Below are 16,568 nucleotides of genomic sequence, written 5' to 3'. Positions count from 1 at the left end.
AGAATCCCCGAAGGAAAACAATAACGAACCGGAAAAGCAAACTCATCAACGATGAACGAAAAAAGAACGCTGGACAGGGACCAATAAAATAATCACGAAAGCTCCAAGGACGTACGAAAGCGACAAAATAATTCAAGACATCGCATACATAGCAGCATAACGTTTATTAGCACACCAACGATATTATAACGCACTATAATCGCATATGTTTACCATCTAATCTGTACCTAATTTAATATACTCTTACACGTGATAATCGTCGAGCGATTACAATAACTAGACGAAGCGTATAACATAAAATAAAATATAAAATCAATCACAAAATAAACTGTGTGTATACCAGGGAAGGAAGATTCAATGTAACAAATAAAAATACTTAATCTACGATTCTCACCGTTCGTCGAGCGACTCTGGCTGTCGCGGATAGGTCCCTTTCTCGATAATATTTTTCTAACGATGTACAATTTTACAGCGAACGAAAAGATCCGCGGCGACGTAATATCAGGATAACGTGGAATAAAGTAGAAAGTTCTAAATCGAGAGATCGAGACGCGATTTCGCGATTGCGCGAGGGGAAAAATTACACGCGAACGTTGAGAAACGAGCAACATCGACGAAGAAACCTATCCACGATGTCCTGATAAACGAACGTGATATTCTACGATCATCCACCGCGCCCGTTACAATACCCATTTGTCGAAGAATACTTTCACTTAGGTATAGCTTTCTTTACGATCTACAACGACGATATCTCGTACGACCTAAAAGGATCGAAGTTCCACGAACGTTGGAAAATCTGGAACTTCTACAAATACTTTGTGTGATGTCTTATCTCTACTGCGGGGAAAAGGAGATTGCACATTTTTCCCCGGAGATTCGATCGTCCTCTCTCTACACCTTTCGAATACACGCGTTACAACGAACGTGTAAATGGACAAAAAGAAGCAAATACTACGGTCGTAGTAAGAATATCTACTGTACGTAGAACGAAACTGTGCGTTAGCTACGGTTAAAGAAAATGTATCTTCCCAATACATCGGCTCCTCCTTAAAAAAAGGTAATGCGTATTTACAGAACAGTATAACCGATGTACCTGGCAAATGATAAATGTATAGGAAACATATCGTAAGTTCTATTGGAGAGACAATTGGCAAAACATTCGATACAATGATTTTCGTAGACTTCCATACAAATGTCATGTACACTGTACGCACGACGACTCGTATATATAGGGTGTTAATGAAAGAAATAATTCAAGAATTCAAAGACGAATAACGAAGACTGAAATGAGCAAATTCGATCGACGTATTCACTTGTAGCGTAGCACTACGTTTCATTGACATACTATTACGTCTTGTACCACTGGCGTATAAATATGTCCTTCCGAATGAAACCAAACTAAGGTTTAATCTTTGATGTACTGTCGTATGTTAACATAGTACTACGTTATACGTAACACTGAACTTGAGATTCGTTAACGTAATGGCATGTATGTTATATAAATTAGAACCTATTACATAGTATTACGTTGTTAGCTTATAAATATTGAATACCGTTGATATACTTCTACGTACGTCTTATCCGAAGCTACACCTCGAGAGTCTCTGACACTGTGCAACGTGTTTCTTACACGCCTCCTTTCACGGGGCAAACGTTAAAAGGATGTGACGCACGAATGTCCTTGGTTACACAAGAAGTTATCCTTTCTTCTTAATAACCTCCAAGCTACAACCAACATTACACTGATAAATAACAACGGCTGCAAGAGTTCGTCGTTCTCCAGATCTACGAATCAACTCTTTCAAAGCGAGAAGCGATTTCCTGTTTCAGTAGCCTAAGCAGCTTATTAATAGGACGGCACACAGAACACACTTCGCTGGAAGGATGATAAAAATAATACTCGAACGACAGTAATCCGGCTACAGATCAACGTCGATCGATATCGATTAGCACCAAGAAACAAACGAATTAGGGAGAATCTTCTTCTGCTCTGGCAAAGTTGATTCATAACGTTTCAGCAAGTCACGCTCCAAAACTCTTGAATCCTCTTTCAAACACCCAGCATATACACGTATATATACATCACAGTTAACGAACTAAATAGTCGATAACCTAAGGAACTAATCGATCTCTAATCGTAGGTAGCATACACAAAAAGGTGTCCAACTCTACTCCGCCGATCGCGAAAACACTTTACCCTAAAACTGGTGTTCACGGCGAACAGAGCATCCCCGAGCCCCAACAGTTAATTCTTTCCGCAAATAGGATTCCGCTTGCGCTGCACATCTACCGTCTCGCGTTAGCAAAGATTGAAGATTTTATTAGCGTGGAACCGCGGCCATTCTTCGCTCGACGGATTCGTCCTGTCGGGTAAATTAAAGGAACGCCGTGTCCCGCCAAAACGAACGACCGCTAGACTCGCTTCTGGCGCAGGTTAGAAAACGCGAACCTAGAGGCCCCACGTCTAGCAGTCCCACTGGATCACTTTTTTCCGAGATCCTGACATTAAAATACGTCCGACTGCGGTCAACTTGAACATCAACGACTCACGGAACGATAGATACACCATTCTCCGGATAACTGACCGAAGTTCGAGTCGCGCTGTTGCAGTTATCCGGGACGATCGAGCCTTCTCGTCCATGGCCGCGATATTTTATTTGGATAAATAATCATGGGAACGATTACAGTTATCCGGACAATACACGGTTTATCGTATCCCTTGTTCCGTGGTCTCGTCATCCCATTCTCTTTCTCTCAACCTGCGTTTCTCCTATCTGAGATCTATTTACTAAGAGTGACATCCGGAAGGTTTGACTGCAGATTCGATTTCTTTTAGGAGTATCGATCGAAGGAGAAAATTACAATTTTCACAATCACCTACATATACGTTAAACAGTTGTCAAAGATCGAACCTTCCGGATGATCGCGAATCGTCGCCAAACTTCGAAACACCGTTTATCCGACGAGAACAGCAAATCGTACAACCAAGGAGAACACAACGCAGCGTAAATTCAATCAAACAACCAGCACGAAACGATAACCGCGAACAAAGTTGCCCTGATACGCGGAATTGGACGAATTTTCTTCGCGAACGAGTGCAAATTTTAGACTCGCGAACCAGCTTTAGCCATCGATCGCCAGGATGTCGATTTAAAAAAAAATCCGTCGACGGATTCCGATTGAGTTAAGACGAAGTTAGTTCGCGAACGGTTCTAAAATTTGTAATCGTTACTCGCGGGTAAATTTTGCCCAACAGTTCGACCGATCGAAACGAAAAGTCCCTCGAAACGAGATTCCTCGTGAGCAGTTTTACCCGACGTGAAACAATAAACGCATACGATTACATTCTCGCAGTGTGTGTGTTTCTTTTTCTTTTTTTTTTATTCTGGAAGTTAATACTTCACCCGGTGGAGAACGATCGCTGACCAGCGATCGTCGTCAGGCAGACGGTAAAAATCAAGAAAAAACAAAGACGTAACACAACGATTATGCATTTACACGTGGGCAGAAAGAAGCGTCATGCGGTGCAGCCAAGCGTGCGTTGCTGTTTACCTGCAAACGGCACGTCCCCGAAGTATTCCTCGACGTTGTCCGTCGACATGCTCTTGTCCGACAGAGAGACACTCGATAACGAACCGCTGGACGCGTCCAGAGAGCCGCCGGCCGGAAACTGCAATAAATCCTCATCGGTTTCCGTTTCCATGTCGCGGGACCTCCGTTTGTACACCTGTCGGCACGTAAACGCAAGTACGGTTTTTCGAAAGGTTCTGAAGCTTCGACGAAATGCATTTTACTCTACAGTGCACGGTGGTCCTTATATTTTCGCTTTAGAATCTATCTTACCCCAAAATGATTACGATCAAATAGAATAATTTCCAAAGCAACAATGGTTTCCAAATCTGTTGGAACGTACCCATCAAAAACAGGAATATTTTTAGCCCTGTTCAATTTTCCGGTTCTTCGAAAATTGCGAATTTCGGAGTCCCGTTGATTTTTCAACGGTAATATTTTCGCAAATTACCGAAAAAAACTGATCAAAAATGATATTTCGCGAGATAGCATTTACAAACGGTACAGAAATTCATTCTTCCGTTTGGAGAGCAAAAATGTACGCGCGGCGGGCAAATAAATGCGATCCCAACTCGATAAAAATCTATTCAAACCGATCGCTTGATGCGATTATATAAAATAAACTGTATAAAACATAGGCCGGACAAATAAATCCCGGCCGAGAAACATTTGTCCCGACTTTCGATTCGCAATTTCAAATGCGTCACGCGTGGCGATATTAAAATTTCAATTCACCGTGTCCATCGAAAATGCTTCGACCGTTATTATTCCTGACACGAATCAAATTTTTCTTAACGAATATTGGCGTACGAGTTTAATAATATGGACGTTAAACTCGAAAATATTTATCACAGGCATCGACGTGTGTAACCTCGATGCATTTTATTCCGTCAAGGCACATACGCACCACATATCGAATCATCACTTTCATCGATCCAATAAAGTATTTACGTAACCATAAATTAGATTCTGCAAAACTATTCCCCGCTTCCGTAACTCATTAGTAACCTGTGACACCTTCTACCACGCGGTGGGGATAACACTGTGACGCAAAGCAGGGAGAAAGTCGCGACACGACGAAAGGATTTGCCGTGCTTCGTTTCGCGCGCGATTACTTGGTAAAATCGCGATGGAAAGCAAACGAATCGATTTTTGTTGAACGCCCGGAGTAGAAGACTCCTTCAACACCGGGGAGATACGATTTCGTCGCGTCGCGGATCGTCGTAACGCAATTAAAATTTGACGCCAAGGGACTCTCTCTCCTCTCCATCGCATCTTGTCTAGATATAGCCGGAAACCGTCACTACAAATTCGTAGGTTTCTCCGTGCCGCGGCAAGGAGACCGAGCGTTCACGAGGAGAAGTCAGACAGGCATAGAAGCCGAGGGCTTCATTATTCAAAGGGTGTCGGCGTCTTGCATTCTGCCGCTCTGTTGGATCCGCGGAAGTTGACGGGTGTGAAGCAACCATCCGTGAGCAGTTCCCCCTCCCACGCCTCCGCCTCTTCCGCCTTCTCGTCCTTCCACTCACGGCTTCTCGCTGCCTCGCTTCCTCTTTTCCTCGATCCTCCTGGATTTTCCACGATACCCCCTTGATCCTGTCATCGAATCGCATCTGATGCCTTCGCCTTTCGCGATTTGCGGCGATGCCAGCCGAACACGGATAGTCGCTGAAAGGACGATTCGTTTCTCCCGGATATCGACGCACCCTGCGCCTCTCGATTCTCATTCAATTTTTAGCAAAATATTCATATAACTTCAGTGGCCAATTAATTGATCGACAGAAGTTTGACGCGGATTATGCAGTTTCGGTCAACGTCTATGTCGGAAACGTTCGAGGAGGTGACTAAATCGTGCCGAAACATCGCCGGGTATCTGTCATCCCCGAAATAGGTTGACTCGTTATCACCAATCGCGACTCTGCGACTTGCCAATTACCGTCCCGCTAGATTGTCGTATCTATACGAGCGCGTACCTCCCGTTCGACGAAATTGCTTATCGCAACGTCGTTTCCTCGATTCGCGTGGAACGTAAAAGGATATTTGTCGCGCGATAAAAATAAAGGAAAAAACGTATGTATATTCGCTGGAAAACATTCATTTGAACCGGTGCGTCGTTTCGAGAGCAACGATCCAGAAAACGCGAAAGCGTCTGGCCAACCGTACAAAGGTCGAAGTCCCCCAAAACAGCGTACGCGATATCGTATCCGGCATCCGTAAATCTGGAGGCACTAACTACTCGATCCATCGAAGGAACGCCGCGTTCCCCGGGTGCATTCGCACACTCGTATAAACACCCACGGTACCGAAAGCCTCTTGCCGTCATCCAACTCCTCGCTTCAAGGATATATTCACTGTGTGATATTTTGTGAAGCGTGTATAACCGCTGAAAGACACGGATTGCGAACGCATATAGCAGCCAGCGGGAAGGAAGTAGCAAGAGGTGGAGGGCCATAGGATGAACCGGAGTACGCGACGCGGCTGAGGCAAAGCGGTAGACGGATAAAGAGGGCAGAAGATAGAGAGATATAGGAGAAATAGAAGCCCCCGCGCGGCGTATGTTATGGATATCCATTCGCAGCGGATGGGAGGCGAACGTAGTCAGTCTCACAGCAGAACGATCACAGGATGACGCGGCAAACGGCGGGAAACGAGCGATACAGGCTTCAGCCGGGAGCGAGAGAGACCTTCGAGGCTCCTTGCAAATCGCATCACAGATCAAACACGGCTTGTATATTAAACGCAACCTGCCAAGGCGTCCCGCCGACTGCTTATCTACTGTCCAAGCTTTAGGGTCAAGCTGCTGCCTCCGCGACGCTTAACCGCCGCCTCGGACGTGCGATTCTTAAGATGCTCGGTGTAGCCACCGATCGCGACCCGCCTCCTCGATCCCGACCGACGATAAACGCCTCTGGACGCGTCACCGCCTACGAAACGAGCATACCAGACCAGTACTTTAGCGACCCCGATCCGCAAGCCACTGTCGTTTGACGTCTCGCTACGCGACACGGATCTCAGCACACGTACTCGCGCATCCTGCCGCTCAGGAGCAGCCGAGGATACAAAATCGAGCGCCTCGCACGCTCCGATGGATCGCGAAGACGCCTCCGTGCGTCGGCTTAAAACCAGCTAAGGATCGTGATTGGGAAATCAAGGTTTGAACTTGAACGCTACTACGCCCCAATTTCGATGCTTCATCGGGTATCAAGACCGAAAATAGAAAGTGTCTACTACGAGGCAAACCTGAGTACTCATGAGCTATTTTTCTCTTCTTCGTTAACCTCGATACGCTCCTACCAGGTACCAACAAGGGTGTGAAATAATTTTCCGCAAACTACTCTAAAGACTTACCTGGCTCAAGGGACGGATCCGCTCGTGGATCGACTTCTCCGCTTGCATGGCCGAGGGCGGGGGATGATCAGGCGTCGGCGGCTGGACGTAGTGCGTGGGGCTCGTCGGCAGCATCATTTGTACTCGTTTCAGGCGCTTGTCGGTGGCCTCGCGACCCTCGGTGGCCGAGTGCTCGTCGTTCGCGTCGCGTTTCTCGTCCAGGAGGCTCTCTTGGGAGGACTTGAGCGTGACAAAGGCGTTCGAGACGAACGTCTGCTCTTGGCCGATCGCGTCGATCTCGCTGCACGGCGACCTGTCGGCGCACGGGCTGCTCCCGGGCTCGTAATTATCGAAAGCGTGCCGACGCAATTTCCGTCGCGGATTCAACGTCTTGATCGGCCGGTTCTCGTAGATGGACGTGATGGCAACAGGTTCCACGTTTGCGTCGCGTCTCTCCTCGCCGTCCGGCACGCGCGACTTCATCTCCACGTATTGGTCCACGCTCCTCGTCACGTGACGCAATTGCTCGCGACGTTTTTGTAGCTGCTCGAGATCGATGTGGCTGCGGGCACCGCTGCGCGCCATGAACAAGTACTCGTAGTTGCTCGGACCTAGCGTGCAATCCGCCGACAAGGACATCTGGGTCTGCAGGTGGGTCGGCGACACGGACAGGTTGCGTCTCGGCGGTTTTTTCGGCGGCGTTGGCTGTAACGCGACAAAACGAACGCTGTCTTAACGAGATACACGCGACACTCTCATTTCACACGGTATTTTTTTACGAGTTGCACGATGGAATTATGATTTCGTTGAGAAATTGGAAAGACGAATTTCTAACTGGAACTTGAGGCAAGCAAGATTGATACAGAGCACAGACAGATGATTAAATTAAATTATTTTTTGCCTAGAATGCCTTCTTTATTTTGTGAGAAACATGTTTCACGCTGAGGAAAAATGTTACGATGGGAACGAAGTCGAAACAGATAAACGTCTTTAAAAGGTAATGCTCGAATATTCCCATGCGATTTTCACGAGACTCCTCGTTCGAAGGAAAAACCGTACGCCGACGTCAGAATGCCGGGCCAATTAACCCGCGATCAATTTGTCCACGTTAACGAACTGTAAGGCGCGGAGATGATTCATTGCCGTGTTATACGCTAGAGTTCATCGTTCTAAAAAGAGTCAATCTCCGGCAAGAGGGAGAAAAAGAGGACACGTAAGAACAGTTTGTCGTACAAATTGTGATTTTATACACGGGGAACTGGCTACGCAACTTTTAACGTCACTTATAGCATAACAATTCTATTTATTCTATTTTCCCCCAATCAACTGCGCAACACTTTAATGCAAAAATAGAATATTTACGTCCCGTAGTACGAAACAAATACACAGAAATTAAAAGATTAACGTTTCGACCAGCCCTTTAGAATTTCACTTATCGTGCTCCAAATCGAATTTTAATTATTAATGAAACCATAACGACCACCACTAATAACGAGACCACAACGATAATTAAAAATATTTACAAATGGCGTTGAAAACGATGCAAAGTACTAATTAATGGGCCAAGATTTCGCTTCGATCGAGGGTAATTCTCGCGACCTCGTGCAACCCTTCATCGAGTCAGGGATCTGAGCGTAAAGGGAACTCGTTCTTACCGAGACTTTATTGTTAGAGGCGGGGCTGTGGAGAGAACTGGACAAGGGTGCCATTGGCAAGTAAATCCCGGCGGCGCTGGAATCGTTGGGCAAACAATGCCGGTCCCGTGGGCTCGGTCCACCGACGCTCGAGGACGAGGAAACGCTCAATTGGTCCGACTCCCTGCCACCCCCGTATCCCGTGGGTAATGTCAAGGACAGATCCTCCGACACGAAGCTACCCTCCATTGTTCCTCGAGGTACCGGTGGCGTTTGGTACAATCCGCTGTCGGAGCCCCTGCGCAACCAAACTGAACGTCTCAACGGGACCAATTCACGATTAACTCGCTAATAGCCTGTTTGATCGAATCTGTTCCCTTTATCGGTTCTCTTTTTCTTAGTTTCGATAACGTGTGACTGTTGCTAATTTAGCTAGCGTTCTTCGGTGGTAGCGCTTCGGACCACATGCACTGGAAATAATATTCTTCTACCGTTCTGTTTCGTCCACGATTCACTGTACTCACTAACAACCGCGTTTCTCGAGGAAGACTGCGATATCTGCAGGGCGTATCAGCCCACTCGATGTTAAAGAAAATTGACAACTCGATAAACGTTATCTCGGCTATCAAACGTTTAGATAGAGATTAATAAATGTCTTGCGTGCAACGACTGGCACTGATTCCAGTGTCGAGCCGATCGGAATGATAAGTAGAATTACTTTGAATGCCGACTCGGTGGACGTTGTTAAATTTCGTTTGTAAAAAATTTAGTTAGAAAAACGGTACCAGTGAAAAATAATCGAAAGCGCTACCGTAGCAATGGCGGAATGTTTTGCATGTCATTACCGTGTGGTGTCGCATTGTGCTAACGGTATTCTGTTGGTGGTAGTGTTTTGTGGTTTGTCGTCGGGAGTTTGATCGGAACTTTCGAGAGTATTTATCGAGTTGAGAGTGTCGGACATGGACATAAAGACACTGTCGAAGACGGAACTGGGGTCGGAGTCCTCTGTCTGCTGGAGGGTCCTCCGTACTCCGTTCACTGGTCCCCCAATCTGCTCGTCTTCACTGAAATCCGCAATCCATCGAGTGTCGTCAGATTCGAGTGCGGTTCCTAATGATTTATCTACCGTTGCATATTGAAAGCGAAGCGACGCAACTGGCATTCATCGCCGAAGCCCAAACAGCTCGGAACACAGTGCTCGGAACAAAATTTTTGCGTTTTCTATCGTCTGAACGTTGTTGCGTTATTCCTGGATAGATTACGTGCCTTCAAAATGGTACGATATTCCCAAAATTGTGTGTTGCAAATTTTGTACCTGGTCCACAGCTTTATTAACCGTGTAAAAATATTTTAATTTACGATATTGAGAGTCGAGTATCTTTGGGAGTCATTAGTTTGCGCGCATATGTTTGACGAGACTATTGTGCTTTTCTCGATGGGTTGTATCAATGCGTAACATTTGTACCTATGGTTTATTTATGCCCTGCATATTATTACAATACTGCAGTAATTGGTAATCGTTAACGCTACGATGCGTCACTATAGTGGCTAACCGATCGATTGGGTCAGTGATTCTTAACCATCGAATCGTGAAGCTAGCAACAATATTGAAACGTTAAACGATAAATAATGAATCTTTAGTTCGAACAATTTTTAAAATTCGTATTGGAATTTCTATTTATGATGAAATCTTAGTTTTTTCAAATGATTATTGCAACTAATAATCACGAAGCCTTTATCGCAATTTGATCACTGATGATTTTCGTCTTATTTCGGTTTGGGGAATCGCGCTCTAAAGGGATTACCATTAGTAGCCGAGCAACCAGTATCTAGCACTAGAGCATCGGGCACTGTTTATGCCGCTAATATCCATTATGCATGGTGGAGGGAGTTATCCCTTTACGGACGGACATTAGAGAGATGCAAGAAAATAACATGTATCCAAAATGGACTATATGTAGATATATAGATTGTCCGGCATATGCAGACACCATCCGCAAAGAGTTAAAAAATAATAATCCACTGAAGCTGTGGCAAGTGAATGGACTCGATAGGTGTCGATAGCAGTAAAAGGTTGAACGATCTCTGGATGACCCAGATGATGAATGTCCCCTCAATTTCCAGCAACGTTCATGTTGCATCCGTATGCAGCCATTCGATATCGCAGAGCGGTAAACACAATAGCTAGGCGAGCCAAGCGTAAGAACACCGCGGCGGCGTGGTCGCGACTGTTCATCGGTCAGGCAACAGGGAAAGAATAGCACTCCGTGTACCCATCGTTCCTCCCAACAATGCGTAACTTTAACTAGAGACGTTCCGCGTACCGGAGTGCCGACTTTTTAATGAGGCCACGTAGACGAGGTCGGAGCCCAAGTGGTGAAACAGAAAGAGGAGAGAACCAGAAGCCGGGGGAGGAGTAGAAACAAGCGAAGGTAGAGGTGAACGAGAAACCGGCGAACCGCGGCTGGAGGCCATGCCCATAGGACGAGGGAGAGAGCAATGGTTATTAGTTTTATGCTGAGACGGGCTAACATTTACATTGTTTAACGTGATGGATTCATCTCGAGGCGGTCGAGCCGCGGCTACCGACGTCAAACATTGACGGTGGAGGTGCGGAGAGCACCGGTACCACTTCCTTCTCCGTCTGTCTCTCTCTTTCGTCCTGTTCGTCCGTCTTTCTTTCCACGGTTCACCGTCTCCCTTTTTCCCTCTGTCAGTCTTTTGCTCGCCCAGCGTCCTCTTTCTCCGTCTGGTCGAACCAACCAGTAGCGCTTAGCAGCTAGCGGTAGCACCGTCGGAGAGAGTACCAATGGGGTGATACGGGAGGGGGGAGGGGTGACCCAGGGGTGAACGAGGCGGTCGGACCCACCATCGCCTGCCTACATCAGGAAAATTAAACCAAGCCAAGCGGTGCTTAACGCGCTGGGGCTACACGCGGCCGCGCCACCTCCTCCAACCTCTCTGCCTCCGCCTCCGCTTTCAGCTTCCCTTTTCGGTCCGAGAACCTTGCCTCCTCCGCCTCTGCTCGACCGTCGACGCACCGCCGGCACCGGTACCGACGCCGGGTACCATCGACGCCGCTAACCATCATCACGAGCACTCGCACCCGCGCTCGCACTCACGGCACTCTCTGCTCATTCACTCCGCGTGCCTTCCCGGTCCACGTCTACGCTTTTGTTTACCCAACATCTCTCCTATATTAAAGCTACCACGGTTATGCGCTCGCCTATACCGTATATACGTATATCCGGCCTTTCTAGAAAATATTACCGGGCCCTCGCTCTTATCCGACGCACCGACGCGATATCCTTTTCTCCCCGGCGAAGATGACGTCGGATGAGCACAAATACACCGACCCCTACGCCCGGCTACGATCGCCTCTTTTTTACCCCACGACTCCTTTATTTCCCTCCTTTTTTTGTTCCTTCGAAATCGTTGCACGTAACGGGGCACGCTGAATGACCGCGCGTTTTTCTCGAGCAGTATCGCGATTAGCATACTGCCGTTCTCGCGACACGACCATGGCAGCGGGTGCCTTCCAATAGCAGCCATAGAACTTTGAATCGAAGCAACACGAAAACTAGAAACGACAATCCGCTGGTCGTTGTTTCATTTAAACGACTATGTTTGTTTTGAGATACATAATAAATTTGTATAATCGAAACGTAAATGAACTTTGAGCAACTGTGTATCTCTCCATGAGGATTTGTAAAGTACTAGTGAATACAAATGTCAAACAATCGAAAGTTCTATCGTTCTTATCCCAAACCACCCCCACTGTCTATCTCATACACATTTAGCAATTAACGCGTCGACTGCCAAACGATTCGGATAAATGAAAATTGTATAATCTAAGATTTGCGAAGACATGGCAGTCAATACGTTAATCCGTTTCTCGGACAGCATCCGGGTAACTAGCATCGCTAGCGTGCATCCACTGAAATAATGAACGCCGAGTCGTTTCGCTGGCAAACACGTAACGCAACAGCAAGTGCCGAGCACGATGACACGCGGGATTGCAGAAAAAAGTTTATGTCCCGCGTCCGACGAGGGCCGGGGAAAAGGAGCGCTGCAAGCGACGACACCCGCGCAGGCAAAGTGACGAAGAGGGTGAAAATAAAGCAGAGATACTCACAGAGACATGACGGAAGTGCCGGAAACGCGACGATCGTCGTCCCGAGGCTTGTGATAGAACTGCCATTGAGTGGGCGATGTCCCTTCCGCCGGTGAAAGATCATCCCCAGGGCGAACGTTCTCGTAAGGGCTGCCCAATGAATCGCCACCCTGGACCGGAATCGGTGGCAAGTTCTCGCTGTCGGCGTCGCTCTCCACGCCGGAGGACGACCTATGCCCTGTTCGATGCAACGCATTGTTCAAAGTTAGTCCCTCTCAACCCTCTCTTTCGACAAACCCGTTTTGGAGCTCGTGAACCCTCACGTTTCTCGGGATAAAGTTTGTAAATATTAGCTAATTTCCTATGTAGTCTTTAAGGAAAATCTACGATATATCCACGCACTTTTTATCACCGCGGTGATGTCCTGCGTGACGTGCGGCGGGAACTGGCCCAAGAGATCGAGCACCGTGTTCTGCCGTGAGTCCCGGATAGCCAAGTCGATCCCTCGATCCAAGAGGGCCCGCACGACCTCCATTTTCCCGCATAGGGCCGCCTCGTGCATCGCCGTGCCAGCGGATGTCCTCGTGTTCACGTCGACACCCGCGGCTAGTAGCACCTCCACAACGGCCCTGCGAAAAATCAATTTTCGCGTTGCATTATCCACGTTACACCTCCCCTGTACCAAATGTAAACAAGTACGATTCCACCGTCTTCTCGACGATCACGATTTGTAGACTATCGTAGGTTAAACGGTCCACGAGACCCGAACGCGAACCAACCAAAAATCGGTCCACCGCGTTAAAGCGGAGTAAAATCTGTCATCCAAGAACACTTTACGGCCCGCGGTCGGGGCCAGCGTGATCGGCAGTCGGCTTAAAGTGGCCTGGTCGCCGCGAATTTCCCATGTCGACCAATAGGGGGCGCGAAACCCAGATTTCGTTTTGTGTCCGTCGTGCACCGACTGCAGTGACCGCAGCCATCCGTCGCATATAGGATTCGTGGCTGGGAATCGGATTCACGTGCACCTATGTTGTTATTACCGTGCCATAGGGGTATTTGTATACTGGCTTACCAAGAGCACCGATATTGAATCCGATAATAGACATTACTCCGGTCCCATTCCCAATCCCATTCGTCCCCGCTCCCTTTCTCCGCCCGTTCTGTCTCTTTCCATCGTGTTTCGCTGCCGCCCCCGCATTTGGCTGATCCACCAAATATCGTGGCGAGCGCGTGAAACGCGTGCGTGAACGCAATCATCGCAGTGTGCATCGGTACACAGTCGAATCCCGGGTGCGTTTCGACGTGGTCGCGCAACTGCGTGTGTACACTCACTCGAACGTACACCCAACCCCCCGCGATCCTCCACTTCCACGCGCGTACACACGACGAGGCAACACCGAAAACGAGCGTACACGATGGAGTTCCGCGCCCCGGCACCGTAGTTTCGCGCCTATTCAAACATTCGAAATGCCCGTACACACGCGCGACGCCGTTCGCCGTTGTTTGACCGTGGAGATTGTCGGACCCTTTCGGACCTAATCAGCGAGATGAGAACTGATCGAATCGGGCGCAATTTATTGCTTTAAACGACACGGTAGCGCGCGAAACCTCCATTTTTGTTTCCGTCGCGCAGGATCGAACGGGGCCAAAAACGTTTCTCAGGGTTAGTCATTGGTAATCCTATATTTCATTTCTCAAATTCATTCACTGTTCAAACGAGAATTGTTCGGCAAATATAAACGCACTTTGAAGCGACAAGTGGCGAGCGTGCACGTTCGCGAAACGCACGTACCAACGTTTGTGCGTGATTACACAGGTAGCCATTCGCGTGACAGTTAGGTGCGCGCCTAATCATCGGTGACAGCAAAGGTGTGCAATCTATTCGAGGCATAGAGGTTTTCCAGAGAAAAATTGCTATACCATTTCGAGATCCTAAATTCATATTTCTCTATTTACAATCACCGAGTTTAGCGAAGATCTTGAAGATCCGGAGGAACCGATAATCTAAAATATTCGAAGTATATCGGCAACAGTGAAACGCGTATAAAATATTCGAACAATCCCAGTCCTAGTTTCAGCATCCATCGACGAGGAAACGATGGTTGAAGAACGGGGGGATGGAGATCGAGTGCAGGGGGTGAACGCGTCGCTGGCGACAGAAAATGCATTCATCAGACTGTGTATCGCGACGCGATCGTATTATAAGCGCCGAGAGCGCCGGTTAAAGCGATTACCGGCTGCGAGGCTGCATAGAAAAACCGACGTTATACCCGATTACAATGTGACTGCCGTTTCGTGGCGATTCACGATCGCTGGCCGATTTTCGATCCGAGCCGCGCCGAGTGTCCCGCGCCCCCAACCCCCCGATCGCGACTCGTCCGACAACGTCGATTATTTTAAAGGCTTTACCAGCCGGATTATGGACGTGACGCCGCGATGTTAAATGAGAACGAATTGGCCGAGCAAAGCGTTAAATACAATTCCGTTTCCGGGGCTCCGCGATCCTGCTGAACGCGAATCGTTTTTGCTCCGAGGGGGGGAAACATTTTGGACGCTTCGAGATAAACGATATTGTTTTTTCCCCCCCGATCGGTGGTAGTTTCTTGATGGAATGGATTTTTTTTTGTCTTGAGTTGGCATCGGAGTTTGACAACCGAAGGCGTACACTTTTCTCGTATCAAAATTTTATATTGTATTATGTGCTTGAACGACAATTTGAAACATCAAAGTAATGGTTAGCCAAGCACGCGAACCTTTGCTATCATCAAAGACGTACGAAGATTTTAAACGTTTTCGACCGTATGATTGATCGTCCTCAGAAAAAAGCATGTAATTTTAAACGTAGTACGATACGCGATTTTATAAAATTAAAAAATACGGGAGTGGCAAAGAATTGTTTTGAATTTGAGCCGAAATTCGTTCTCGTTATTTAATTGTACAGCCCCGCGCAACCGATTATCCGGTTAATCTTGCATCATCCGATTGAACGGTTCAATTAATCAAATAACAATGGTTCGCGCTTACAATATCGTTTATTTAACTGAACATTTTTACCGCGCTACGCAACGATCGCCGATTATTCGTGTAAATACTAGTAAATCGATCGAACGCAGCGAGCTTTTATTTATGACAAAATATCTCTATTGGTATCGTCGCGAAATAAATTTTAAAATCAACACTGAGTCAAATACAGGGTGCTTCGTAGTCTCGCGGGAATATTTCTAAAACTGAAGTATAAAAGGAGGAAAAAAATAACACGTTTTACTTAAAAAAAAAAATACTCCGTAGATCACAATATAAACAGTCAACGGATTTCTTTTGAAAAAATTAACGAATGTCTAAAAATTGTGTAGATCGGAAAACTCTCTGAAGATCGATAACTGTATCTTAATTTGCATGTTCCGAAGCGTATAAGCAGCCGTTTGGTGGCTCACGGACGACAGTGTGCGACAGTTCAAACAAAATCCCTCTGAGGGGAAGATATTTCATCGTTGTGCGCCTCTATCAATGCGACGGTGCACCTTCGGGCATGAAAGGGCATTAAACATCCCGGGACAGAGAGCGAGCAATCGCGATTCAGCCAGGCCGTGAGCGCTCGGTCTGATCTAGGTCGATACGTTTCGAAGGTAATGATTAATACGATCCTCGTAATCGAGAAGCGGTCAGCAATCCGCACGGATGGACAGAGCTGTTGACGGTGCGATGCGCGATCGAATGCATTCGCACAGCTCGAAGAGGAACGAGAGGGCAATCGGCAGGATGGTAATATAGGACGTGTAACCAGGAGAGGGTTGCGACGGATCATGCCAGTTGGAGGACGTACATACATATCGTATTCGACGGGATTACGCAACGCGGTGCTCTCTGATTGGCTCTAATGGGCAACGCTGCAAATGGCACGACATCGTTATGGTTAGCTGAAA

General features: G+C 47.3%; 1 protein-coding gene across 3 annotated transcripts in view; it reads right to left on the bottom strand.

The window, feature by feature from the left end:
* The window catches only part of LOC122399496 (ankyrin repeat and SAM domain-containing protein 1A-like), a 57,467-nt gene that overhangs the window by 27,152 nt on the left and 13,747 nt on the right, over positions 1–16,568 (bottom strand). For 2 of the 3 annotated variants that reach the window (XM_043400199.1, XM_043400201.1), the window contains exons 6-11: positions 13,048–13,274; positions 12,667–12,883; positions 9,377–9,595; positions 8,553–8,829; positions 6,919–7,602; positions 3,553–3,727 (exon numbers count right to left, since the gene is read on the bottom strand). In XM_043400199.1, the coding sequence (XP_043256134.1) occupies positions 3,553–3,727; positions 6,919–7,602; positions 8,553–8,829; positions 9,377–9,595; positions 12,667–12,883; positions 13,048–13,274 (1,799 nt within the window). The remainder of the gene's footprint in view (positions 1–3,552; positions 3,728–6,918; positions 7,603–8,552; positions 8,830–9,376; positions 9,596–12,666; positions 12,884–13,047; positions 13,275–16,568) is intronic. The other variant, XM_043400200.1, reaches the window with a different exon arrangement.

This window comes from Colletes gigas, unplaced genomic scaffold (genome assembly GCF_013123115.1).
Source record: "Colletes gigas isolate AHSC1104 unplaced genomic scaffold, ASM1312311v1 Colletes_gigas_Sc00013, whole genome shotgun sequence".
NCBI lineage: Eukaryota > Metazoa > Arthropoda > Insecta > Hymenoptera > Colletidae > Colletes > Colletes gigas.
The sequence above is the reverse complement of the archived record's forward strand: the minus strand, read 5'-3'. Positions and strand labels throughout refer to the sequence as shown.